Source organism: Erythranthe guttata, chromosome 13 (genome assembly GCF_056151865.1).
Source record: "Erythranthe guttata isolate IM_541 chromosome 13, IM_541, whole genome shotgun sequence".
In the NCBI taxonomy this organism is placed as follows: Eukaryota; Viridiplantae; Streptophyta; class Magnoliopsida; order Lamiales; family Phrymaceae; genus Erythranthe; species Erythranthe guttata.
This window is the reverse complement of record NC_142545.1, coordinates 17,643,301-17,670,597: the sequence shown is the minus strand read 5'-3', so window position 1 is coordinate 17,670,597 and position 27,297 is coordinate 17,643,301. Positions and strand designations below refer to the sequence as shown.

The window sequence follows — 27,297 nt, the reverse complement described above, 5'->3', positions numbered from 1 at the left end:
CTTTCTTAATATGTGTGCAACAACCTAAAATGTCATTTAAATTGGGACGGAGAGAGTAATTTTTTTTTATTAATAAAACGAGAGATGTAAACTGACATGCTCGACTTGACAAAATTTCGAATCTAAATCAATTAACTCATGCTCATTTGCTCAAACCATTAAAGATTCCTTAACAATTACAATATTCCGATATAAATTAATCCAAACAAGAAAATCTACCGGCATTAACAAGACCGACCTATATATATCAACGCAAAAAGTAAAAAATTCCCTTTAATTCACTTTGCATTATCTGTCTCAAAACCACTGGATATACGTTCGCAGATAGATACACACGCATATATATACCCTCCTCTCTCTCTCTCTCTCTCTCTCTCTCTCCTCTTCGAGACCTATCGTTGAAATTCGGTTTAATTGCTAATTAATCAATCAAATTTTATGTGAAATTAATCCCCTCAACCAGAAGCTCAGAGGATTTTGTTATTATCCTCATCAATAGGAAGGTGAGAATATATAAATATATAAAATGTTGTGGTTCCAGAATTTGGTTTTACGCATTTTTCACGTTCTTCTATCACGCTGTTCATTTTTGTTTTCATCTCCGAGGAGTTCTAGGGTTTATGCGTTTGCAGGTTATTTTGTTTTCAATATCTGACTGTTTAGTTAGGGAAGGAACTTGGTGAATTGCGGTAGTGTATACTGCAAGAAATTATTAGCCTTTTTGCTTTTTGTTGATTTTTTGAATTATTTGCCGACTGCTATTGTTTGTTCTGTTTTAATTGATTGTCGTTAATCCAGCATCATTTCTCCCCATGAACTTTATATTTGATGATTTTGGCTTCTCTAAATTAATAATCCATTCCTCCATGTATATATACTTGCATGTATATTTATGTATCTTATCCTCATGTTGTTTAAATATATTTTTGGTTGATTTTGTTGCTTTTTTTGCTTCAATTATTGTACATTACCGTAATAAGACTGCGCCCAATACCGCGTCTATAAATCAATAATCCAACCTGCATTGTAACGCCTCTTTCTCCGACCTCTGTAGATCATGTCCCATCAACAAGAAAACGATGCTAATGAAATGGAGGAGGAATATGAAATGGAGGATGCAGAAGTCGACATGGACGATGATGGGTTTCACGACAGAGATGCTAGTGACTCAGATTCCGATGTGGATACATATGACTACATGGTTTGTTCGTAGTCATCCCCTGCTAACTTATACCTTTCGTGGCTATTTTCGTTTTTGAGTTATCTAATTGAAATGCTTCTTCTGACTGGATTTTTAACTTTGTTCCTTTATAGAGTAATAGGATACACGATACTACAGCATCTCAGGCAAGGAAGGGCAAAGATATCCAAGGGATTCCCTGGGAGAGGCTCAGCATAACAAGAGAGAAATATAGGCAGACTAGATTAGAACAATATAAGAATTACGAAAACATTCCTCAATCTGGAGAGGGATCAGAAAAGGTAATTTTAATGTCGTCGAGTTGTTTCCCTATCTGCATTCTTCATTGATTTTGCTTCGTAGTTACTTTCTTTTATTTATTGACATTTTGCCCCTTCCCTTTTTTGCGATAGGAATGCAAAACCACTGAGAAAGGAGGCGTGTACTACGTGTTCAGAAGAAATTCAAGATCTGTGAAATCGACAATTTTACATTTTCAGGTAATTGGAATATCTTGGATCAGAAGAATAGCTCTATCAACTTGTATTTCGGTTAATTTGGATGTCATCGAGTTCAACAGCTAAACACATACATGCCCTTTCTTGCGCACTTGAATCTGTAACAATGGGTGCATACTGCATAGTGCATACGACTTGTCTGTTAGAATGGATGGGTGTTCCGTATTGGCTATAGTGTGTCTCATAATTAATTTTCTTGTTGAACCGCACCTGAGGTCTTTTAGATGTGTTCCTATTAAATTTTATTTTGTTTTAATTCGTCTGGTTGGAGCTAAAGATTTTGCCGTTCTGCTCTGATAAATTGGACATATATGAGACATTGAGGATGTTGATTTAGCAGGTTTGAATGAGATTATTGATGACTTACTTATTGAGTTGCTCAGATTTAAAAAAATTTCAACTGGCTTGCAGATCTGTTGTAGAGGAGAACTTCTTAAGGCAATGTGAAAAACGTTACCATTTTGTGGTTTTACGAAGCATAAACATTATATCAGAATTATATGCAAACAATCCTTTTAATTTTCTAAATTCTTGGCGTATATTTACTTGTGGAATCATCTCATACCCTGTACCCTCGCATTAATCAACTATTAGAATTGTATAACAGAGAAGTAAGTTTACCATAACTTGGTGGGTAGGAGATGTCCCACTCTGGCTTAGAGAATGATGTTAACGGTTAATTTTCACGGAAGCTGATATTTGCTACTAGTTAATTATCCTTGGTTTGCAAATATTTTTTTTAAAATTATTATTACATCTTTTAGCCGGTGTTCAGTATGAAGCGTGATAGCTAATATACATTTAACTGCTTTTGACACAGTTGAGAAATTTGGTATGGGCTACATCAAAGCATGATGTTTACCTTATGTCACATTTCTCAGTTATGCATTGGTCATCGTTAACACGCACCAAGTCAGAAGTTATTAATGTATCGGGACGTGTAGCACCTTGTGAGGTAAGTGATATTACAATACAATATTGTCTTAGTGCTGTACGCAATTTGGTGAATTAGTATCTTCTCCTATTTACTGAATATTGTTTACCTAGTGCAGAAACATCCTGGAAGCCTGTTGGAAGGATTCACACAGACCCAGGTCAGCACACTAGCAGTGAAAGATAACTTGCTAGTCGCAGGAGGATTTCAGGGCGAACTTATATGCAAGGTGCATATTCTTTATTGTTTTCAGTATGCTGTACAGAAATGTGCAGTTTTCCTTTATGCCTGTTTTATCAAATATATGTGGAGCTTCCTTGTGTTCTTGAAGGTCTTCATTATGCTTTTGCTTCCATTAAGTTCAACAGATTAGGACATGTAATTATGTTGATATCTTTTATCTTTCCCTGCTGAATTACTTGACTGCGTATTCAGTTGTTTCTGATGCAATCCATAGGAAATTAGGAATCAGTAGAAAAGGCAAATCCCAATCACATTCGATACACGATTTTGCCCGGTGTTTAGTTGGCTGCTCTTTGCTAAATTTTTATCTATTTGGATTTGGCTAAATGTGCTTCTATGAAGCCGAACAGATAAAATCTATTATTTTTGGCTTTATTTCAGCACAAGCTAATTCATCCGTTTCTGTGTGTTTCAGTCCGTGACTTGTAGAATAGTTTTATGATTTATTCTTGGGCTTGTTAGTAGGCTGTTATTATTTCTTACTCTCTCTATTATCTGCTTTCCTACACATGCTTTTGCTTTTAGTTATTCAGTTATCGAGCCATTTAGTTCCCACCTATTTGGTTGCAGTATTTAGATAGGCCTGGAGTTTCTTACTGCACTCGGACAACTTATGACGAAAATGCCATTACTAATGCAGTTGAGATATATACGTCTGGCAGGTATTTCTTCTTATGTTTACGTCTGATGGATATAAATCTTTCTCTTTATCTCTCATTACACACACACGCACACACACACATTCCTGACAGTGCCTTGTTTGTATCCCAGTGGCGCAATGCACTTTGTAGCTTCAAATAATGACGGTGGAGTGAGAACCTTCGATATGGAAAAATTTCAGCAGTCTAACCATTTTTGTTTTCCGTGGCCAGTTAATGTAAGTCTCTACCCATCTTCCCTGTGTATGTTTGTATGAACATACATACATGTCATAGTTAATCCGATTGCATAGTGTTACATGACTATGGATTTAGGGAGACATACTTTTGTTCTTTATCATTATGCATGTAAGAATGAGTCTGACTTTCAGATTTGTGCCAAATGCCAGTGTTGTAAAAGAAATTCTTAGGGATTTGGATTGGTCAGTTATCTCCGGAGTGTATGGTCCATGATGTTTCGAATAAGCATGACTTATTGTTGAGCTCATGAAACGTACTTTTTGTATCTGAATTAGTTAGAATTTCCCACAATTTCTGCATGCTGAGGAAGTCCGACAAAAAGATATTCTCAAATGTTTTGTACTTTGATGCAGCATACTTCTCTAAGTCCTGACGGCAAGACACTCATAATTGTCGGGGACGATCCTGAAGGTTTATTGGTCGATTCCAGGAGTGGAAAGGTAAAAAAAATATATTTTTCTTTTCCTCCATGCACCATCAATGGACAGGAGAAGCATTGAACCACAACTAATGAATATTCTACTCCTTGCAGACAATCTCATCTTTGCACGGTCATTTTGACTACTCATTTGCATCTTCATGGCACCCAAACGGCTTAACTTTCGCCACTGGAAACCAGGATAAAACCTGCAGGATTTGGGATATCCGAAATCTCTCCAAATCAGTCGCCGCTTTGAAGGGAAACATCGGAGCAATTCGTTCAATCCGCTATACATCTGACGGCAAATTCATGGCCATGGCAGAACCTGCAGATTTTGTCCATATTTTCGATGTGGGAAGCGGGTACCAGAAGGAGCAGGAAATTGATTTCTTCGGTGAGATTTCAGGGATGTCGTTCAGTCCCGACACACAGTCCCTTTTCGTTGGAGTGTGGGACCGTACTTACGGTAGCCTTCTTGAGTTCAGCAGAAGAAATGAGTACTCGTATCTTGATGCTATTTTCTGAGTTGGTCTTGTTATTAAGAAAAAACAGTGCTCGTTTCGTGCTGACTTGTACAGTTGTAATATTGTGGGAGGAAAGTTTGAGTTTGGTCTGTTAGTTTAGTTGAGTGTGTGAGTGTTAATAAGATGTTAGAGGGAGGGGGATGTACAGTAAAGGCTAGATGAGTGTTGGTTCGGTTTGTGTTGGCACGTAGTAGAAGTTGGGCTATGGGTTTTCTTACTGCCTTTTTTTTTAATTTTGTCGAGGTTCTTGTTTGTGTCCGTCCGATTGAAAAGTGAATGTTTCATGACTAACTTGCGCAATCTAACGGAGGAGTTTCCGTGCTGGAGGCAATTTAGATGTGCATGGGGTGTTTCTTTAGTCAAGTCTTTAGTTAGGCTGTGTATAAGACAGTCAGCTTTTAACATTTTTTTTTTCGGTTTTCGCTTTTATAGTGGACATCGATTGACTTTAATGGAACTTAGAAACTCAGCTAACGAGGGTTGGTTTATCGTATACTACCGAGTTATTTTGAGTTGTGTTCGGAAATAATTCATCTGTTTTAAATTAAACTGGCGTCTTAGTGTCGTATAGGATAATTCAGAGGCATAACTTTCATTGATAAGACTCCCAATCATAATGGGCCAAAAAAAGACCGACTCGATCCACTTTGGTATTTGAAGGGAATGCAAAAAGGTAATGGATCTGATAGTTCGGGATATTTGAACCCGACGTGAATCGAACACGCAACCTTCTGATCTGGAGTCAGACGCGCTACCATTGCGCCACGGATCCTAGGTGAATATTAAGCTCAAAATAAACAATATGACCTCCTATAAAAGGAAAAAGGGTCATGATCTCTGATCCAGAAAGAACCAATGAAAAATAGCCAGGTCAGCATACAAAATCTTTCTCCCCTCACTCTCCTCCTCACAAAGTCAATATCTCTGCTCTACCACCCACCACCTCCTAAATTATAAACATCATCACCTCCTCCAATAATTAATAATCCCACCACCATATCCAAATTCAAATTCTTCAGAGCCGCACCACAAAAAGGTTCAACAAATGGCGTCCACTCTGTTCTCCGCTCCATCTTTCCAAGGTCTGAGACCCCTCAACAAGCCCACAGACGCCGCCCTCTTCCTCTCCAAACCCACCTCCGCCACCTTCCGCCGCCCCATCACCGCCACGAACCGCCTCACCATCAAGTCGGAGCTGAACCCATCTCTGGTAATCAGCCTCAGCACCGGGCTCTCACTCTTCCTGGGGAGATTCGTGTTCTTCAAGTTCCAGAGAGAGAACGTGGCCAAACAGGGTCTGCCGGAGCAGAACGGAATCTCCCACTTCGAAGCCGGCGATGTGAGGGCGAAGGAGTACGTCAGCCTCCTGAAATCGAACGACCCGATTGGGTTCAACATCGTCGATGTTCTCGGGTGGGGATCGATTGGTCACATCGTGGCTTACTACATTCTTGCCACCTCAAGCAACGGCTACGATCCTTCCTTCTTTGGTTGATTGATACGTTTTGAAACGTCGTCGTTTAGCCCTTGTTGTGTATGTATATCTCTGGCAAAATTAAATTTCTACTACAATTTTTTACTTATTATAATTTTCGGAATCTTTTAGTTGCCAAGCTGTGGTGGTGTGGTGAATTGTACTACTGTGTTTTTAAATTGTTGTCTTGCTGTTGAATTCTTGACCCTGAAATTGATAAATTGTTTGACCTAACCGCTCGTTTGATTATCAGGATAAAATTAAATAATCTAATGAAAAAACTCAGTTATTTAATCGGATCCTGATCGAACCTGAGTCGATCGGTGAGTTATAAGGGTATCTAACATCAAACAAAAGTTCAATTATAAATTACACCCATCTCCTGGTTATGTCAAATTACGAAACCCCTTCAGTTAGGGTAATTACAGCCATCTTTCAACTATATATAATCTTAAGAAAATATCTCTCTAGAAGTAAATTTAGAGTTGTTAAATTAGTCAAACCGAACCGAAATTTAGGTACATCAACATTTCATACCGTTTACCGAACTGAATATATGATTTGGTTCGGTAAATAACCAAATTACAAAAATTTTATGTAAAAATATTTAAAAGGAATGTATTCACACGAGATTTTTTTGTAATTTAACCAATGTTGTAAGAATTGGACCGGTTCGACCGCAACCCGGCGATTAGGCGGTCCGGTTTGGGCTTCAAAATCGGGAAAACCTAAAACCGGGGTCAAATGATCGAAACCCGGTTCAACCGGGTAAAATCCGGAAACCGGCAAACCGATTAACGACTCAGGTTTTTGTCAAAACAAGTATAATAGTGTACGGATCTCAGTCGTAAAGGCTGTTCGTGGCCAGATTTGGACGGCGATGGGTTGAATCTGGTGGTCGGAGGCCGGAGGTGGACGGATCTCCGCTGTAAAGACGGTCCGGTGGGCAGACATGGGCGGCCGTGGGCTGAATTCGGTGATCGGAGACCGGAAATGGAGAAATAAATGGGAGAAAATAGAGAAAAAAAAAGAAAAAATGAGGTCGGAGGCCGGAGGTGGACGGATCTCCGCTGTAAAGACGGTCCGGTGGGCAGACATGGGCGGCCGTGGGCTGAATTCGGTGATCGGAGACCGGAAATGGAGAAATAAATGGGAGAAAATAGAGAAAAAAAAAAAAGAAAAAATGAGGGAAGAAGAAGAATTTTTGAATTCAAAGACGAGAGAGAAGGGGAGAGGAGATAGAGAGGGGCTGCGTGAATGAGAGAAGAAAAAGTGGGAAGAGTTAGAAAATTATCGAGACGAGAGATAAAGAATAAAATAAAATAAAGTAAGGGATATTGTATTAAAATGGAAAAAAAAATGTTTAAAATATATAAAAGATAGATAGAAATATATTAATTTTGAAATTTAAAACCAATAAAAATATTTACAAAATAAAAAATTTAAAAAATTAAAAAACCTGGGTCGAACCCGGTTGAATTGGTCCAACCGTGACTCGAATGCCTATCCGGTTATGATAACATTGAATTTAACTATACCTTAGAGGTGGTCGTAATTTGCCCTTAACTTTGATCTGAACTACGAATACTCGAAACGAGGTCCTAGTATACAGTTAGAATACTCGAGATTTGATTTGATTAGATTATGGTATATATATATATATATATATATATATATATATATATATATATATATATATATATATATAGATTTGATTTGATTTGATTAGATTATGAGTGAAATATACGTAAATATTTGATTGAAATATAGGAGATTTGGTTATATTCTAAATTTTTGTTAATTATACATTAATAATTTAGTTTATATATCATTGAAAAAAATAAATAATTATATGTATATATATATAATGAGAAAATATGGCAATTTAAAACTATGGTTTGTTACCAATTTCCCTTTTTTATGTACTTGCACTAAATTATTCTTTCATCTCTTTTTATTAATTACTCTTTCCACCACTTGTAAAATATAATATTATTATGAAAAAATAGATGTAATTAATGAACTTTTGAAACTTTTGAAAATAGATTATTTTGAATTTTTTTGCTATATCCTCTTCTAGCCAGTCAATTCACTACTCTACATATGAATGCTACCTTTGACCTCAATTCATTTAATTTTTCCCATCAATTAATTGGTTTAGTAACTTATTTAGGTTTCCGGATACACATCTAAAAATTTCTTCAACATATCTTTTAGATTTTGATTATATATTGGCTTCTAAAATTGACAACATAAATTATATACTTATGTATATATAAAAGTAATAAACGCTTGGCCGACTATTGAACGAAAAAATGAACACTTGCTCAACATCTACACATTTGATTACTATTGATAATTATTACGATGCATACTTCTATAATTACTAAGGCTATTTCTTGTTACTAATCATAAATTCTAGTGTGAATAGGCTAAACAAAATTTATTACCTTCACAATCACCATAAATAATCTTCAAGAAAAATCCGATTTAAATAAAAAAAAGAAAATAATGTAGAAAACATAGAACATTGACCAAATCCGAGTACAAATTGACCTAATCTCATGATTCATTGATTTATGCCCATTTGGCCTTTTACATAGCAACATACCTTATTTTCACACACACACACACACACACACACACACACACACACACACACACACACACACACACACACACACACACACACACACACACATATATATATAATTAAAGGCAAAATAAGGGCATGAACAGAAATTTATTTATACTTCAAACCGTGTGGAAGAGGTAATATATATATAATAATGCTTATAATATTTGATTACATTTAATCAGCTAAGGAAATATTGGATGCATTCAAGTAAAATTAAATGCACGACTTAAGAAAAAAGGGTTGAATGCTTTCACTCCACACTAAAAGAAATCCCATTTCCCCTTTTAATTAATACAAACATCACCCAACTGTAAAAAAAAAATAAAAAACAAAAAATCAAAGAGTTTTAATTGCAAGAAACTTTCATTTATTTACATAGGAGAAAAAATATAAAAAAAGAAATCTACTAATTAATTCTTTTTACCCAACTGCCTATAAAGTAGCGTTCAATTTATTTACCCCACTTAGATGAAAATTGACCCTTTTCTTTTCTGTTTCTTCTTTAAAAAAAAAAAAATTATAATGAATATCCACAAAAAGAATAAAAAAAAATAAAAAAAATAGGTTAATTCAAAAGGCACACGTATTTTTGGGAGTTGAGGTTAGTCTAGTGTGTGTGTGTGTGACTATTTGAAAGTGAGAAAATTTAGGAAAAGAAAAAAAAAAGGGGAAAAAAAGAGAGGAGATATTCATAAAAACCCGAATAAGAAGCAAAGAGGAAGAAAAACAAACGTGACAGTCAATCTCCAGTCTCCACACATATCGCTTAACTCACTCTTTCAGTTATCTTCTTCTTCTTCTTCCTTTCTCTCTCTACTCTCTCTCTCTCTACATATATATTCATTTTCGTCGCTAATATTCAGCAGTCATTTTCGTCACTGATTTTGTCAGCTGATGAGCTCGTTTTGTTGCTTTGATAATGGATGCATATTTTAACGTGCGAATTAAGTCTTCATTTTCTGCTAATTCTTCTTCTTCTTCTTATCTGGTTATAAGGTAAGCGAATCCAAATCTGATCCGAAAAATCGGATCTTTCCTTTCGGGTCGGGTCATCCCCTTTTGTGAGTCTCGTCTTCGTCTTCTCTCTTCTAGGGTTACTATTTTATGCACACACACACACACAAAAACACACACCAGCTGAGTTTGTGCTGAGCTCCATTTGCAAAAAAAACTCACCCGTCGCTTTCTAACAACAACTCTCTCCCACATTATATTTAATTCCCACCCTTTCACCTCTTCCTCACACACACACACACACACACACAATATATATATATGTGAGTTAAACCTATAGATACACTTTTAGCTGGGTTTTTCGATCTCGTGTTTCTTCATCAATGGCGAATGAACAAGAAAACGAAGCTGAATCGCTCCCAGTCAAGAAAAACAAGCAGAAATCTGATCTACTTCACCTCTGGGTTAACCTGAAAATCCCCAAACAAGAACAACAACAAGAAGAACGGGGTGCAGATATTATTATTGAAGATGATCAGACAATTGGCTGTAAGAATAACACCACGGCTAGGGTTTGTAGTATCTGTCAGGCAACATTCGGCTCGGGCAAAGCTTTAGGCGGCCACATGAGAGTCCACTTCCGACGCGCCGCCGCCGCCGCCAACAAGAAACAGAATCCCAAACTCCAACCACCCACCACCACCACCTTCAAGAAAGAGAAGAAAAAGAAGATTGCTTCCGATCAGAATCAGAAGCTACCTGTGAAGAAGCCAACGTGTTCACTCTGTGGTAGGGGTTTTCTTTCAATGAAGTCTTTGTTTGGCCACATGAGATCTCATCCAAACAGGGAATGGAGGGGTATTCACCCCCCTTCGAACGCATCCGTCGATTTGACCGGGTCGTTGAGCGGTTGGGCAGTCACCGCCAGGCGGGGCCGCCAGGCGGCATCCACCGCATCTTCGTCGGAGGTTTCCACCTCCGACGAAGACCACCAGCTCCACCAGGCTGCCGCTTGTCTCATGATGCTTTCTCAAAGCGGGGGCGAAAAACCCGAAACTGCGAAAAACCACGTGTTCGAAAAAGAAGTAGTCGAAGAAGAAGAAGCCCGAACGAAGAGGAAAAGGAAGAAGGTGAAGCTGTGTGATTTGGTTCCTCCATTAATGGATGATGATGATAAGAAGAAGGTGGCAGTGGCGGCGGCGGTGGTGGTTGATAAATACAAGTGCAGCTCTTGTGAGAGATCATTCACAACTCATCAAGCATTGGGTGGACACATGTCAAGCCACAACAGATCCAATCACAACAACAATATTAATCTGATTATAAATAATAATAATAATAATATTTCCATGCTGGCGAAGAATGAAGATCTTGTTTGCAATGATTATCCCTATCCCCAAGTGGTGGAGGAAGAAACAACCAACAAGGGAGGAGGCTTGAGCTCGAATGTGGTGATGGAGTTCGATCTGAACGAGGCGCCGCCTCCATCGGACGACGGTGAATTTTGCAGCAGCTGGTGATTAGTTATGAATTATGATGATGCTTATGTATTATGTATTTATTGGGGCCTTGTTTAGTACTTTTAGTTCCTAGTTTTATTTCTAGTTGCAGCTTCTATTTAGTGGTAAATGGTTTCTGGCCTCGAATATTTTTCCTCGGCACGAAGGTGGTTCGGTTAAGGCCTGGCCGGCCGGCGGTTAAGTAGTGATTATCCATTTTCTTTTTATCAGCATTAGTTATTGCAGGAACCATCTTGGTTGTCTTTGTCTTTTTTTTTTTTGCTTGTGTTTATTTTCTTCATGGTAAACATGGTGGTCCAACAAGCTTTTTCATGAAGTGAACAAGTACAAGAATTAATGAACTGATAATTAAATTGACTATATATATATATATTATATATTATTGACCTTTTTATTTTAGCACATAGTTTATGTCTGGGTTCATTTTATTGAATATGTGAGCAGCTTTGGAAAGTTATATATTTGTGATCAGTGCTTAGTGGAGGTCCAGAAAGGAGGTTTCTTGTCAAAGAATTTTGAGAATATAAGAAAAGTCAAGAATGACAAAAACCCCTCACAACCACCAAAATTAAAATAAATTCCGAAAATAAAAATTACAAAACAAAAAAAAAAAAAAAGGAAGAAAGAAACAGCCCTTTTTAGCACATTTGTTGCAAGTATGAATTTTTCCTAAGCATTGATACTTTCTTGGCAAGGCTCACAAAGAAATATATTCCATTACACCAAGTAGACCGTGTGGGGTCGTTTGAAGTGGTCTATGGTCTTCAGTAAACGCATTTTGGAGTCACGTTTTCATGTTCGTAAATTCGTATTGAGTAGTACAGTAATGGAAAGAAATGAAAGTATTGGTTGGGAATGGCTGCTGAACAAATAAAGAAAAGCTCAACTGCCTTTCTCCACACATTCCCGTGATGAAAGCAACTCTCTGCCGACCTTTCATTTTGACTTTTTTTTTCTTGTTTTTTTAATTACTTATATTGCAAAATTTACTTCCCATTCAACAAATTTCAACTCAACCCGTATTATGATGCAATACAAACAGCATTAATACTTTATAGGTATATACTCTATAATTAGAATCATGGGTTAGACTAGACGGTTATTAATAATTCACTAACCAATTATCTTAGCACTTGTTTTCTTGTTTAACTTGTGCCGGTGGTGGACGCATTCTGAAGTTTATAAATATCAGTCCACAATGCCGATGAGCATTTTGGAGAGAAGAAGAAAATTGATTTGAGTTATTTTTTGTATCTCTTTTGGAGTATGTTGTTTGTACTCATCTTGGGTACATAATTTGCATGTCTAGAGATCTGTTAGTTTGTACTGAAGAAGTTGTAGACTTGACTTTGGACCTATGTAAGATACCATTCAATTCATTACGAATTCGGGGCCACTGATTCTTACAATAATAACTTCAATCAAAGAGTAATGTGAACCCTTCAAAGATCATTGCAGTCGAGAATAATAATATCGACAAGTACAAAATGAATTATCCACGTAAAAACGTCTTTTTTTTCCCCCCTTTTTTTTTTTACTGCTGAGGATCAATACAAAACTTGCAAGATAGAGAAAGCTGCAAAATCAGCTAGATCTACTCAAGGCTTGATCTATACATTTCAAAACAAAATTAATCAACACCGAAAACATATCATCAAAAATCAAAATATTAAGCCTCGCAAAAAATAAGAAGGATGAAAGGAAAAGACTCTTTACAAAATCTAAGTGGGAACAACCTTCTCGTAATTCGGTGACGGTGACAACTGGTAAACAAAGACGGCTAATGCAAGTGCCAACATTACTAGCTGAACAAAGAAACACGAACTGTACTTACAAACCCTGTTTTGTAGCTTTAGTGTTTCGTCGACACTAGCAATGTCTTCACAAATACGTTCCAACTTCTCAGCTTCTTTCTTGAGCATAGCAGCCTTGTTTTCTGCATGTTCGAGCTTATTGAGTATTACAGTTTGCTCAGAGGCTTGTTCTTCCATAACAGTAATTTGATCCACAGCAGAAGCAGCTCTCAGATCTTTGGCCGATCTGGATAATACCATACACTCAACTTCATTTTCGATCTTTTGCTTAAAGAGTTCCTCAATTTCTGCCTCGACATCTCTTTTTTCTCTCTCTACAACCTCAGATTGCACCCCTAGGGAACTGTCTTCGCTTTCGCCACATGGCAACTGACGAGAGCTTGTTGTTTGGAGTTTTTGTTCGATATCTATAAACTCTGTACATAAGTCTGATATAGAATCATCAACTGAAACATCTTTGCCGGTTTCCTTGAACTTTAGCACCTCTGCATGAGCATGGTTACTCGTTAGAAGTGTCATTAAACGATGATAAAAGTAAGAGACAAAAACATACGAATTATTCCCATAAGATGAGTAAAAGCAGATGATTACTGGATCCAATAATTCCACATAAAACATACGGTTCTCGCTATAATTCCAGGAAAAAAAAAATGCAAAAAATACCTTTTTCTAGTGCTTCTTTTAAACAATCCATCGCAGAGATAGATTCAACTAGAGGATCCTGATCGCTCAAGGAACCATGGCTCTCCCTTCTTTCTTCTTTCATTTCTGAAGATGAGTCAGCAACTCTATCTTCAGGTGAAAATTCTTCATGCGCTCCCTCACCATCTCTGCTATAACCACCTCGAAATCCATACGTAACTTCTTGCCCACTTCCTCCCTGAACTTCATCTTCGTCTTCTCCGTCGTAACCTTTCAACCTTTCATTCCGTACACCATTATTCGCGGAGCTAGTTCCCTGCATAAACACAAAATTGGAGCTTCGCGAGTCAGATTCCAAGCTGGAATGAGAGTCTTCCTTCTCGATTTTGACCCGTTCACCTCTACCCTTGTTACTGTTTTCAATCCTCCCCTTCCCTAGCTGACCACCACGCTGCACTGTGTGTGTTAAGTTCTTTCCACTCGAACTCTTTGCCCTACTCCCCTTTGGAGCACTGGCTGCCGTGGAGGATTTGCTACTCCGGTCCTCGCTATTTTCCGAATCTGTTTCGACAGCAACAGGTCGGCTGAACCCTAAACCCGAATCATCACGAAGTGCAAAACCATCGAAACTCCTAACTACAGCATCAGTCGACGAGATAGAGCCCTCACTCTTTTGCTTTCTTGAAGCATATTGCATTCGTTTACTTGGATTTACAACCGAATTCGATAATTCATGTGGTCCCATCAAACCAGTAGCAACGCCAATTCCCCCGCCCTTATTGGCATCTCTTCTAATCCTTCGCCATTTCTTCAATCCATGCCCTCTCCTTGTCGCTTCAAGTTTCAAGTGCGAAGCTTCACCACCCTTTTGCACGTTATCATTATTTTCAACAACAGAAGACTCGTTATTTCGAACCTTGGATTCACCAAAATTTCCCAAATTTCTGGTTTCATCTGTAATTTCTTCATTATCTTCAACCGATTCAACTACCGTAAACCCCCCTTCCAAATCCATCTATCTATACTAAAGTGTGACCTAATTCCCTAATTAAGTATTGCGCAATAACGCGATTCCCCACAAAGTATTACGCAGATCAAGATCGAGAAGAAACAACCACCATTCCAGCTCAAGGAATTACAGAAAACACGGAAAAATTCTCAAAGAAAAACAAAAGAATTACTTCCAAGGAAGAATTGAATTCGGAAAATTCGTTTCTTCGAGAGGAAACTGGAAAGTAACAACACAAGCGAAGAAAATGAAACAAGTTGGAGCAAGAACTTAATTAGCTAGAGTAGAAATTGACAAGCGTACCTTAGGCTTGGGCTCCATAAATGAAAGTTGAAATTTGTTTTTGGGGGAAGAAATTAGAGGGAATGGGAAACCCTAGATGTGGGGACGGGATTTTGAGATCTATAGACGTAAATATGTCAATTTTGATATTTTTACGATAGGGTAAATTACAAACACCCCCCTGAGGTATGGTCAAATTACAAAAATACCCCTCTTGTTTGGATAATTACAACCACCCCCTCAGCTCCTCAAATTTAGTGGAATCTTCGAGGTTATATGGAATATTATCATTTTTGTACCTGTTTTATCATATTCAAACTCTACATTATGAAGCAAGATGATCATAATATGTGAGTTTTAGCTTGTATATATCAGTTTGTGGTGCATCGGAAACTGTATTTTTACACAAAGCGAGTACAAACTAGAGCACATTTCACGGAATCTAGATGATTATGTTGAATTTGGCACCATAAGGGTGGAAATGTAAGAAAAAATCATAGTTGAGAGGGGGTAGATGTAATTATCCAAACAAGAGGGGGGTTTTTGTAATTTAACCATACCTCAGGGGGTGTTTGTAATTTACCCTTTTACGATATAATAGAACTTGGTGGAACGTGCGATGCACGGACCGGGTTCACAATTGGTACCTCCATAACAGAGAATTTGCTGAGTCATCTCAAACACATGGCAATATTTATTTATTTTATTTTGGACTTTCATGAATTTTTGAAAAATAAAATTATATAGCCTAAATTAAAACTGTTACACTTTAAACTATCCCTTCCCAAAATATATTAAGAAAATTTGATTTTTACAAGAACATAATGAATTTTTAAGTGAAGCCCTAAAAGGGTCAAAATTTTGATTTATTTACTATTATTTTATATATATATATATATATATATATATATATATATATATATATATATATATATATATATATATATATATATATATATATATATTTACGTGTGTCTTTTTTTTTAAAAAAGTTCAATAATATATAATAGAGTAAACTGCAAAAAGTACCCCTGTGTAATTTCAAACTAGCAAAAACCCCCCTATGATAAATAAACTAGCAAAAACCCCCCTATGAAATTTTGTTAAATGCAAAAACCCCCCCTAGTGCATTTTCGTGTTGCACACTCGCCGAGTGTGCAGCTGGTGAAGATTTTTTAGACCTGAAATTACATAATTACCCCCAAATTTTATTAATATGTAATTTCATGATTTTTAGGGTTACACAAACCTTAATCTCCATCTTCCCAACTTCAATTCAACCGGCCTCCTCCCACCACCGCAGCACAGCCTCCACCGTCGGCTGCTCCGCTGTGCTGCTCTACAATAGACGCCGCGCGAAGTCCAGGATCGAGCACTTCGTGAGGACGAACAAAGGCGCTGACGATCGGAGGAGCTTCCGGACTCTGATCTAGAAGCCCTCTTCGGCGGCGGCGGCGGCAATTGGAGCCTAGCGGAGCCCTACAACCCCGATTACAAACTGGCGTTCGAGCCTTTGTTCACCACATATCACATATGCGTTCGTGTTCAACGGATTTTGTGGATTTTTTTTTTATTTTCTTTTTTGGTGTTGTTGCTAGGTTTGAAGAAACAAAACTAGCTTCTTTCCCATTGTTTTTAATTTTTGTTTTGTTTGGTTTTGGATCTTGACAAAAAAAATAGATAGAATTTTCTAGTTTGTTTTTGCTGGTTGGGATTCAATAATTAAGTGGGAAGACGATGGAGATGGCATCGGGATTCAAATCGTTGAAGATGATGATGATTCGATTTTTTTTTTTTTTTTTTTTTTTTTGATTTTCTTGACTTTTTCTGATTATTAAAAATTTAGTATACAAATTAAATGGAAATATTATATTAAAAAAAAAAAAATTCATCAATAAACATATAAATAATATTGTAATTTTTTTTCTTTAACATAATTTAGTGTATGAATAATTTAAAAGTTATAAAGAAATTATATTATAATTTTAAAAATAAAAAAACCCCTTTCCATTTTTTTAATTAAAAGATATAACAAAAATAAAATTAGTTTTTATCAGTATAAAAAAATAAAATAGTTAGAACATTAGAAAGTAAGAATTTAAATATCTCATTTAAATATTTTACTTCAAATAAAAAAAAAAGAATTTAAATATCTCATTTGTGCTTTTTTAATACTATAAAAATAGACATTTCACAGGGGTTTTTTTGTCTATTTACACAAGGTCAGCCCTTAAATTGATAGTGGGTCAAGTGTGCTATTTAAAAAAAAATACAGGGGGGTTTTTGCTAATTTATTTATCACAGGGGGGTTTTTGCTATTTTGAGATTACACAGGGGTACCTTTTGCAGTTTACTCATATATAATATATAGTAATACAACAAATTCCATTATTTAGTCCCGTAATTTGTGACATAAAGTGAGTTGTGTCAATTGACTTAAATTCGAACGGCGTGACTCGTACAAAATTACAAACATACAAATCCAAAACATATCCACAAAGCAGTACTGAAATTTGACAAACAAGCAAAATAATAAAATAAAAAATAAAAAATAAAAAATTAAAAAATCGGATTAATGTGTGCTATTTACAGCGGCGGAGTAAAGGAAGTTCCACCAGTACGACTGCCGGGAGCTGCTGGGTTTGAGACAATCAAGCCGTTGGAAACGGCGTCGTTTTCGTCCAGAAAAAGCCCTTCTGGATTTCTCAACACTCCATGGACGACCGATATCGAAAGCCCGACGCCGATCCCAATTGAAAGACTGCTCAACGGGCCGGTGATCCAGAGGGCCGCGACGGAGACCAAACCGAGCCCCATAACCACCGCCCAATCGCTGACGTGGTGCCCCCAGATCAACAGCGGATCTTCCCTAAAGAAGTGGAGGATCAGCCACAGGAAGAACACGAATCCGATGATCACAAGCGCGACCGGCGAGCCGATCAGTGACAGGGAGGCGCAGGCCGTGATGATTATAGCGTAATTCACGGAGAAGTAGCTGCCGTTGCGGCGGAACCTGATGTATGCGGCGGAGATGGACGGCGGAAAATCGAGCGCGGAGATGGTTGCGAGGAACTCCGGCCAGGGACGGCAGCGGGAGAGGCAGGCGGAGAGGTTCTGCGCCGATCGGGAAACGACGTCGATGCCGGATATCGGGATTGTGGTGTACGTTGCTGCCGCCGGGGAGGCGGTGCCGGTGGAGGTGGTGGGCACGGAGGGCATTTTAGGGATTGAAATTAAGTTTGACCAGACTAGTGGAGTTTGGTCAAACTCCGACGGATGCTAATTTCGCGTCCTCGTGATACGTTGGTTAAATTCAACTATGTTGGACTCGCGAGGGCTTTGATCCTCTGCAACGAGACACACCTTAGTATTTTTGTTGTAAGTGGTGGACACGTTCATGATGCAATTTAGTTCTTGGGCCTAAATTTAAAGTTCTTATATTACCCTTAAAAGCCCAAAAGAAATCATAACAACTACTTCATATCTTTTCAACATCAGTTTAATTTAAGATTTCGACCCACGTACTAAGAAAATTAATAAATATGTATTACCTTTTAGAAGAAAAGGCAACAAGATTAAGCTACCCTTTCAACTAATTCTCTACTTGTGAGAATTAATGTTTAATAGAATTTAGGAATAATAAAAGAAACTATGGAAATAATAATTTGATTCAATATTGTTATTCTAGACTGAGTTTTGCAGCAATTGTCCACGTGAGGGTGACAACAGATATGGACAGATCACACTCGAATGTCATGGGCGCGTGTAGATTGTTAGCCGAGAAATATCAACGAATTCAGGGGCAGCATCATAATAATTTAATATCCACAAGAACTTTTGAAAGGGACAATTTTGGTATAAATAGACAAATATAAATTGAATAGGGTAATGAAGTGGAGGACAAAGCATGAATGCATGGTCCCATTTTGAAAGCGTGTTCAAACAATTATTATATTTATTAAATGCCCCGACTTTTACACGTTAAAGATTCCATCACCAAATCCACAAATACGTTAATACGCAATAATGATAATACACCAGTTAATTATCTTTGCTTTGCACTTACTCTTTGGTTCCCATTTTGTCAAAACAATTAATAACCTAATTCATATTTTCAAAATACTCAAATTTATTTAATATTATATTTTAAATAAAACGTTAGCAAGAATAATCAGAAACCGATGGACCCCACTCAAGCAAGCATGCACAGGAGCTACGTTAGCAACGGCTATATTTCATGCAAACCTTCCTTCTTAATCATCACTGTAATAACAATCTTCTAGCACACACACTTTAGATAAACGAAAAGTAATTCTATGTACTAAAAGTGCTTATATATATATATATATATATATATATATATATACACTAATAATTAACAAAATTAATATTACAAAAAGAAAAAAAGATTAATGCTTAAAAACTCGTCTGTCACGCAGTTTTCTGTTATTAAACTTCCTCGTTCGATTATCAGACTATAATATACTTTATACATCATTAGCAAGAACAAAAAAACTCTATCCATATGCGAAACCGATCGAGCACATGTTATTACGACTAAAGGTCAAGTTTTCACTTAAACTCACGGGCGATCATAAAAAACTAGGAGAGAAATACGATAACGAAGATCTCAGGTTCGCTGTGGAGGCGGAGGCCTGTAATGAAGAGTTCGGATGCAGTAATCTAGAACCTTCCGGAGGACTACTGCAATAATTCCACTGACCTAAATTTGCATTGTTATTCATCATTTCCTTGGGAACTGCCACCTGTACATTCCCGTTCCGTTCCATTGGGGGTGGCCCGCCGTTGTAGACTGGATAACCGTAGAAAGGATGATGATGATGACGATGATTCACAGCCGTTGGATTGTACTCGTACCGGGACGCCATTGATAGTGATGATGATGTCATCGTGACATAAGAACCCTCACCTTCCGTATACTGTTTCCCTTTATTAGTAGCTCGGTTTTCTGGCGAGTCGTCAATAACTATTATTTCCTTGTATTTGTTGTTGAAACCACGAGAATCGTATGTTCTCGTATTTGGAGACGAAGTGATAAAAGTACCTCCACCGAAGCTCTTACTCGAGAGCATGTGTGTTGTTGATGGATGATGATGACCGGAGGATAACTGATCATGTGACAACGGCCTAAAATTAGCGGGATTGCTTCTGACGAAATCGAAGTGCTGAGCTGGCATGCTGGTTTGTGAATTCTCGTACATGGAATAATGACCTCGTGGCAAATTACGCCCGAAGGAGTGGGCCCCAGTGTGACTGTTGTCTGCACAAAACCTCGGACTGATTGGATGCTCCATCGCTGTACCAGAAAAATAGGCAGGCCTAGTTTGAGGGGAAACCTGATTTTCGTCTTTGTTCGCCACCATTAAATTCTTCCCCATCAATCTCAAAACAGGATTATTGGGTGTCGACGGACTAGGAAACTCGCAATCTACACAAGCTCGAAGCTTCGCCTCGCAATTTGCTCCCGTTTTTCCCGGTTCTTGAGTTTGCTCCTTCCAATATCCCGAGTAGTAATTGGAACTACGGGTTTCTTCTCGTGCAGGAACCGAGAGAGGAGTCATGGTTCTTCGCCTTAAAAGCTGCGAATCTTGATTATACATCAAAGCTCCGTCTTTCCTAGAGCAACAACACATCAAGTGGCCCCTCGATTCATCAAGATGAATAAGCTCCCTCTCAGTATTAATAGGACCACCTTCGATTCCATGTTGAACGTGCGATTTCGAGAAGTTTACGACGGGTCCCGAATAAGATCTTGCAGAGATTGGAGAATCAGACGAACCCATCATACGATCGACAATCGCTTCGTGCTCGTCTTCAGATGATTGCACCCTGCATGTGGTTAGTGAAGAATTTCCCTGGAGATCTTCCGAACACATGCGTCCGGGACTTGGCAAAAAGGAGCCAGGTGGACCAGGTATTGGGATTGGATCCACGTCAGCAAAGTAATTTCTTTTCCCTTCATCATCGGCATCCGTTTCTGCCACTGCACGACCGTTTGGAGCAACCAAGTCTTCAACAACGTTTTCCGAACAAACAAATTCATGGAAATTAGTCGAATCCAAAGATTTGTCAAAGGCTTCTTCCCCTTCGGCTGCTATTTTATATGTCGGCTTACAAACAAATTCATTGTTTGTATCAATTATAACATTTTCTCGCAAAAACGAACTAACGTTTCTCTCAACATCATCACTATCGGGTTCGGGCGAAGCCTCTTTTGAGTCCTTCAAACTCACGTCTTCTTTAGCAGCGTTCGTACTTTTACTTCTCTTCTTTCGGAGTTTTAATACCGTCGTTCCATTAATTAATGGCTTACCAGTAGCCCTTTTCGTTTGGGACACTGCCACCTCGTCATCTGATCCTGATGCATAGCTCAGTCGAGGTTTCTTGAAATCCAGACGCTTTCTCCCCAAATTCTTCTTCGATTCTGGTGCAGACGTACGTCTCACAGACAAGAGTTTCTTCCTTAAAGACGAAAACTTTTTACTCCCAGATGAGATTGCATGACCCGAGGATGTTTTTTCCTTGCCTTGAGATGGAAATCCACAAGGCCGGGAAATTATTGAGTCGGTGTTTACAGCTGGATCCACGTTTATCCTCATTTTCTTATTACTCCTAGAAGAGTCTTGATTTTGCGCTACGCTCGGAGGATCTTTCCTCGCCAGTTGAATTTTCTTAACATGACAATCTTGGGAAATCAACGAGGAATCACACAACACGTTCTCCTTTCTTCTGTGGCTTTGAGTAGGTAAAAGTGGATTTTCACCATTTTCTCGAGAGCACTCCACAGTTTTGTCCGGGTGCTGATTATTTTCATGCTGGAGATTATTTTTCTTCTTTTTGGGACCAGTTCTTTTCGAGCCTACCCACTGTTTTATCATTCCCAAATCATCAGATTTCATCCGATCGAAGGAAGTGTGAGGCGGCGTAAGATACCCCTCACATTGTTTTTGCTGGCCATTGTTAACCTGTGAAAAACGACGAATGGTCAAATTCCTATCGGCCAAGGCAATAAATACATTATGTATTCTATACTATTTTCAAACTTTACGAAAACATTAACTGCAACAGCGTAATATTATCAACATAATAAGAGAAAAATCAAAAAAACCATAAAATTTTTGGGCAACTTGCACCACAATGTTGCACAACTCTATACAGAGCTCTACAAGCATATTACGCAAGAACGTAAACATTTTATTATCTGTTTAAACACTTGCACAAGCATACCTTGGGTTCCGGACTATGATCAGGCTTGGGTAAGAAAATCTTTGGTCCGTAAGTAGGAGATTTCGGCAGATTATCAGTACTAGGAGAGCAACTCCTTTGTCCATAAATAGGATGTTTCAAAAGCTCGTGTTTCCGGACAAGACACTTTTTCTTCTTACGCTCAACAAATTCGCAACATTTATCTTTTTCCACAATCTTGCTTGGTCCACCGCACTCATATTTAGAAAACGAGCTTGATGGCTGATCATTGAGCTTCGATAAACTCCGGATCTTTGGGCTTTTGGAGTCAATATATACAGCACCTTTCTCATTGGATTCCCCAACATCGACTGAAGAATATGCTTTGTTCTTCTCTTCAGCACATGCTTTCAAACCTTGAGCTGGGAAACCCGAGTTTGAAGAAGCCCAGTTTGTACCATTTCTTCTATCAAGATCCTCCAACGTACACTGTAGGGCTGTCTCGTAAATATCAACCATCATTCTTGTTTTCCTCGGCTTTATTCTATGCTTGATACTAACCTTTGGATTTTCTGTCCATTTGACTGTAGGCCCACCAGAAGAAAGACACTGATCGATATGGGCATTCAGTGTTGTGTTGGAAGAGGATGAAAACGTCTTGCACACCGGGCAGACTTTCGAAGCCATTGTTGTTTCCGATGCCGCAGAAGGGTTTGAAGACGAGTTCTCGTTTGGTTTTCGTTCGGCGATATTGTTCAACTTTAATACCAACCTGCACTTCTTTACCGAGTTTTGAGTATTGCTTTTTACAACCTTCTTTAGTGGCGTACGTTGAGATTCTTCAGCTACGGGAACTGAATTCAAATCAGAACAAGACGGGTGTTCTTTATCTTCTTCAGATCTACTCGAGTCGATATTCTGAACGTTCGAAGCTAACTTTTCGTCAACACTACGATTGTCCGACTCGGAAAGCTTCACATCAGAAACAAGTTTCTCGGTCGTCGGATTTCTCACTGAATCTAGAGATTGAAAAGGTGGCAGCACATCCTTCACTCCATACTTGAGACAAAGTTGAAGATTCTCCTGAGAAAACGGCCAGTTGTTCTCGATATCTTTTCCCCGTGTATCGAAAACATAGTCCCTGCATTAACAAAAAAAATTGCAAGTGCAGTGTGTGAAAACCAATAAAAACTGAAATTCAAGATAATCAAAGGCTGTCAACAGGCCTTCACACAAAGAAGAGCTCCTGGCAGAGGATTCAGCAGCAAATAAAATAAACACAAAGGATCAAGAAAATAATAAATAACAAAGGATAATAAATGGAAATTTCGATGAGGTTAAGGAAACCCCATGGTCATAAACAAGGATTCATCATGCTGCTTGGATCTGACCAACCAAGACAGAGAAAACCATGAAAATAAAACTCAACCTTTGATTTTTTTTTTTTTTTTTTTTTTTTGTTGTACCTTATGGAAAACTTGGGGAGTGGGTTGTTGTGGTTGTCATCAAAGCTAGACTTGTTCAACAGATCTACTTCAACCTGGTTGTGATTATTCTTGTAAGAAGAATCTCTCTCATCTTCATCACTACTGATACTATAATTTTTCAGTTGTGGGATTTCACAATTATTATTACATGGGAGATCTAAAGGAGGAGGAGGGCTTTCAGTGGATAACATCTGCGATTACCGGAGTAACAGTACCACCACCACCACGGCGGCGGCTCAACTTTCAAGAAACAACACCTAATAAAGATCCCACCTTTTTGTTAATCTACTCATACACCAGACCTGCAAAGAATGGATACATAAGATACATCAAGACAAGATTTAAACTACCCAGAAGTTTGAATGAAGGAAACATAAAAAAACCCAGACAGAAAACAGTAGATTCTTGACCAGTGCAAACGTTATTTTATGTGGTTGGGTGTATCTATATGTTTGAACAAGTAAAGATTCAATTTTTAGAAGAGGGAGATGGGTGTTGAGCAGTGATGAACAACCCCTTACTGCTCGTTATTTTATGTGGGAAAAAAACCCAAGAAGGAAATTACATATAAATTTGCTGGAGATTTTTTTTCTTTTCAAGATGGGTCAAAACCAAATTCAAGAAAGAAATTGAATTCGTAATTTACTTGAAAGATTCCCCCAATTTGTTGACAAAAAATCAAATTGAGCTAAAAATCAAAATCATCGGTTGCAGAAAATCTAATGGGTAGGAGAGAGAGAAGAGATTGAATAAAGTCAGATTCTCATAAATAAATCTGCCGTTATAATCTGAGTGAACAGTAGAGAGATTAAGTGTAGCAAGATCCAGTATATACAGCAAAACACAAGACCAGATTTTTTTCCTTAATTTCTTTCTTTCTTTGATTTTTATTACAAAAACAAAAGGCTCCAGCAAAACTCCGACAAAGGATTACTCGACAGAAACTTCAAGAATCACCCATCAACTGTACATCATAAAATCACAACAACCAAAAAATAAAAATTCACAAAATTTTCAAATAACTCACAGCCCAATCTATCTGTATGTATCTGTGTGTGTGTGTTTGTGTGAGGTAAACAAAAAAAGGTTAAGATGAAAACAAATGAAACACCACGAAAAAAAAAAAGGAAAATCAAAGGGGATCGAATCGAAGCAAATAAAGCAAGAGTGGTTCATGAAATGAAAACCCAGAAGAAAAATAATTGGCCGAATCAAATGGGACTGATACCTAAATGGTGTTGGGATAGAAAACAGCAGCAGTACTGAATGAGATAATAGCAAAGAGAAAAAGAAGAGAGAGATAGAGATACACAGAAGTAGAGAGAGAAATAAAGGAGATGATGAATTGTGTATGTATATACATACAGTATAGTTAGTAGTAGGAACGTACGATACACAGAGTAAGAAAGGGAAGAGAAAAAACAGGCACCACCCACTCACACATCAAAAGTAGCATCAGGTTCCCCTCTGTGAATATGCAAGACCCAAGGGGTAATTTAATTTTTTTAAATAATAGAGGAGAGACAAATGAAATACTGAAGAAAATTTGTAGAGAGAGAAAGTAAGAGAGAGAAGAGAGGTGTTGTGGTGTGTTGGTCTAGACAAAGCTGTCCTATCCTATACCTACTCTACAGTGGTTTTTTTCTTCCATTTGCCAAAAATTTAATATTATTTTATTCAATTTATTTATTTTTTTAATTAATTTTGCACCATGCATGTGTATGTGGGTTGTCTCGGTTCTGTCCTCGTCCTTTTGGTGAAATTACAGCAGACTGCGACGCTCCCCCTCCCGCCCTCGCTACACGACAACATACCCTACCTTTTCTCCTCTTTTTTTTTTCTTTTTTATTTATTATAATAGTAATTTTTTAATTTAATTAATTTAATAGTAATAATAATGAAGAAGATAATTAGTACTAATTGATAAGCGCTTAAAAACTAGTAATGCAATTAATTAAATTTTAGGAAGTTGGGTAAACTTCACCTAATACCCAACTTCCTAAACTTGAACCGTCTTGTTACATCATCATCATCTTTCATCATATATATATTCAATTCATTCATTGACTAATGACTATTATATATATAATTTATAGTATGATATGATATTATTAATGAAGGAATTGTCTGTCTGCCTTCACCTAATTAATATGATTATATTTTAAATAAGTAAATAAATAAAAGCAGTTCGGTTCATATTCTGAATTTTCATTAACAAACAAAAATGAATTTAGTTTTATTATCACTAACTGCATGCATGGAATGAAGTATAGATGGAGAGCAGCTGGCCTCCCTCAATTTCCATAAACAAATTATTTTAATTTTGAAACTTCTTGAAAAACTCTAGGAATATTTTATTTATTTATTTTTCTTGAAAAAGTAATATTTAATTCCTCTCCCACTAAATTCTATGGATCGTGTCCTAGGCTAGACCAATACTAGATTGATAATGTACATAATAAGATGATTATAAAGAAAAATGTTTTATAATTAAACTTCTCTATATTTACAAATCACACCTCAAGATGTTTCCAATAAAAGATGAACCAAAATTTCGACTTTTGTGTAGCGAAATATGAACCGAAAAATGCACATCGTTTAAGAATGAAAAATATTGTTCATCGAGATATTATATATATATATATATATTGACTTGACAAGAAAAAGTACTATTTGGTGAGCATGTTAATTACATATATAGCTATGTACTAATTGTTCGACTAGAGTTATTTGAAGGAAAATCGAGTGATCAGCCAATATCCTCATTTATCAAATATATATTTCTTTAGACTGTATTAGCTAGCTAGCTCATTAATATGTAATTTCAAGCTTAAGTTAATATCATATATGAATTAAAGTTTTCTACCTTTCTTCTACCAACAAAAGAGGAAAAAATAAAGTGCATGGGCTCTTTGTCAAATGATAATAAGAGGGAGGGTTGATTTGCAAATTATATAAGATTAATATTTAGTCTAATCGGGCAATAAAATAATGAAACAACTCCGGTCGGCTACAAATCTATATGCACGCCGTTCAACACGCAATGCTAAAAAGAGGAAAGTTGAATTTAAATATTTAATGTTGATTATCTAGAATATATTATTTTGTAGTATAGTCCGTTCTCATGCCGTAGTTCTTAATTTAAACAAGAGATCGATTGTAAATTGAACTGAATAAATTATGTGCGACGAACTCAATCTAAAAAATATCTATAGGAAAACTCAAACTCCAATTATTAGACACAATGCTCTTTTATTCCAATCGAACTAAATCAGATTTGCGAACACACCTATTACATACAAGTGATTGAGATGCTACACTCGGGTGCATTGATGTTATGAAATTATAGGGGATGTTTGGTTATGCTTCTAATGAGATTTTATAGTTTTCAAATTTACTGATGGAAAAAAGTAGATGTATTGTTTTTTGTGTAAAAAATGAAAATATATTTGAATGAAGTAAATTTTTTTGTTCTATATAGATATGGAAGATGAGAATATGTTTGGTTGTGTGTTTTCTAAAAAAATACATGCAAAAGTAGAATATATATAA

General features: G+C 37.2%; 6 protein-coding genes and 1 non-coding gene across 11 annotated transcripts; 3 read left to right on the top strand and 4 right to left on the bottom strand.

Moving 5' to 3' along the window:
* Positions 1-275: 275 nt before the first annotated feature.
* On the top strand, positions 276-5,212 carry LOC105969050 (putative WD repeat-containing protein C2A9.03). Its single transcript, XM_012993773.2, has 10 exons — positions 276-503; positions 1,055-1,201; positions 1,315-1,482; positions 1,594-1,680; positions 2,519-2,653; positions 2,751-2,861; positions 3,446-3,537; positions 3,647-3,752; positions 4,128-4,214; positions 4,307-5,212. Exons 2-10 carry the CDS (start codon positions 1,058-1,060, stop codon positions 4,718-4,720), a joined length of 1,344 nt encoding a protein of 447 aa, XP_012849227.1. The 5' UTR covers positions 276-503; positions 1,055-1,057; the 3' UTR covers positions 4,721-5,212.
* A 207-nt stretch (positions 5,213-5,419) lies between these two features.
* On the bottom strand, positions 5,420-5,491 carry TRNAW-CCA (transfer RNA tryptophan (anticodon CCA)). The gene has a single exon. It is a non-coding gene; the product is annotated as a tRNA-Trp (tRNA).
* A 110-nt stretch (positions 5,492-5,601) lies between these two features.
* PSAG (photosystem I subunit G) lies at positions 5,602-6,427 on the top strand. The gene has a single exon (XM_012993524.2). It carries the CDS (start codon positions 5,765-5,767, stop codon positions 6,212-6,214), a length of 450 nt encoding a protein of 149 aa, XP_012848978.1. The 5' UTR covers positions 5,602-5,764; the 3' UTR covers positions 6,215-6,427.
* A 3,012-nt stretch (positions 6,428-9,439) lies between these two features.
* LOC105968552 (C2H2 type zinc finger transcription factor family) lies at positions 9,440-11,660 on the top strand. The gene has a single exon (XM_012993182.2). It carries the CDS (start codon positions 10,169-10,171, stop codon positions 11,303-11,305), a length of 1,137 nt encoding a protein of 378 aa, XP_012848636.1. The 5' UTR covers positions 9,440-10,168; the 3' UTR covers positions 11,306-11,660.
* A 1,116-nt stretch (positions 11,661-12,776) lies between these two features.
* Positions 12,777-15,189, bottom strand: LOC105969045 (WPP domain-interacting protein 2). The gene is made up of 3 exons (XM_012993769.2): positions 15,074-15,189; positions 13,783-14,918; positions 12,777-13,604 (listed from the first exon to the last, which is right to left on the bottom strand). The coding sequence occupies exons 2-3, from the start codon at positions 14,774-14,776 to the stop codon at positions 13,027-13,029; spliced, it is 1,572 nt and encodes a 523-aa protein (XP_012849223.1). The 5' UTR covers positions 14,777-14,918; positions 15,074-15,189; the 3' UTR covers positions 12,777-13,026.
* Positions 15,190-17,456: 2,267 nt separating this feature from the next.
* PRA1.G2 (prenylated RAB acceptor 1.G2) lies at positions 17,457-18,627 on the bottom strand. The gene has a single exon (XM_012993152.2). It carries the CDS (start codon positions 18,269-18,271, stop codon positions 17,639-17,641), a length of 633 nt encoding a protein of 210 aa, XP_012848606.1. The 5' UTR covers positions 18,272-18,627; the 3' UTR covers positions 17,457-17,638.
* Positions 18,628-19,461: 834 nt separating this feature from the next.
* On the bottom strand, positions 19,462-25,470 carry LOC105968823 (uncharacterized). 5 transcript variants are annotated; one of them, XM_088827491.1, is made up of 4 exons: positions 25,186-25,470; positions 23,725-24,047; positions 22,301-23,399; positions 19,462-22,038 (listed from the first exon to the last, which is right to left on the bottom strand). In XM_088827491.1, exons 2-4 carry the CDS (start codon positions 23,934-23,936, stop codon positions 19,645-19,647), a joined length of 3,705 nt encoding a protein of 1,234 aa, XP_088683617.1. In that variant the 5' UTR covers positions 23,937-24,047; positions 25,186-25,470; the 3' UTR covers positions 19,462-19,644. The 5 variants fall into 5 exon arrangements, with proteins under 5 accessions (XP_088683617.1, XP_088683620.1, XP_088683618.1 ...); XM_088827494.1 differs by having other exon boundaries at positions 25,111-25,390; XM_088827492.1 differs by having other exon boundaries at positions 25,136-25,359.
* Positions 25,471-27,297: the final 1,827 nt, after the last annotated feature.

Bases quoted from the DNA above. Each gene is read 5' to 3' on its own strand.
- LOC105969050 (XM_012993773.2), top strand. From the start codon at position 1,058: ATGTCCCATCAACAAGAAAACGATGCTAATGAAATGGAGGAGGAATAT. The intron at 1,483-1,593 runs GTAATTTTAATG...TTTTTGCGATAG, and splicing joins CTGGAGAGGGATCAGAAAAG to GAATGCAAAACCACTGAGAA. The intron at 3,753-4,127 runs GTAAGTCTCTAC...ACTTTGATGCAG, and splicing joins GTTTTCCGTGGCCAGTTAAT to CATACTTCTCTAAGTCCTGA.
- PSAG (XM_012993524.2), top strand. From the start codon at position 5,765: ATGGCGTCCACTCTGTTCTCCGCTCCATCTTTCCAAGGTCTGAGACCC.
- LOC105968552 (XM_012993182.2), top strand. From the start codon at position 10,169: ATGGCGAATGAACAAGAAAACGAAGCTGAATCGCTCCCAGTCAAGAAA.
- LOC105969045 (XM_012993769.2), bottom strand. From the start codon at position 14,776: ATGGATTTGGAAGGGGGGTTTACGGTAGTTGAATCGGTTGAAGATAAT. The intron at 13,605-13,782 runs GTATTTTTTGCA...ATGCTCATGCAG, and splicing joins AAAAGAAGCACTAGAAAAAG to AGGTGCTAAAGTTCAAGGAA.
- PRA1.G2 (XM_012993152.2), bottom strand. From the start codon at position 18,271: ATGCCCTCCGTGCCCACCACCTCCACCGGCACCGCCTCCCCGGCGGCA.
- LOC105968823 (XM_088827491.1), bottom strand. From the start codon at position 23,936: ATGTTATCCACTGAAAGCCCTCCTCCTCCTTTAGATCTCCCATGTAAT. The intron at 23,400-23,724 runs GTACAACAAAAA...TTGTTAATGCAG, and splicing joins CTCCCCAAGTTTTCCATAAG to GGACTATGTTTTCGATACAC. The intron at 22,039-22,300 runs GTATGCTTGTGC...CGTTTTTCACAG, and splicing joins ATCATAGTCCGGAACCCAAG to GTTAACAATGGCCAGCAAAA.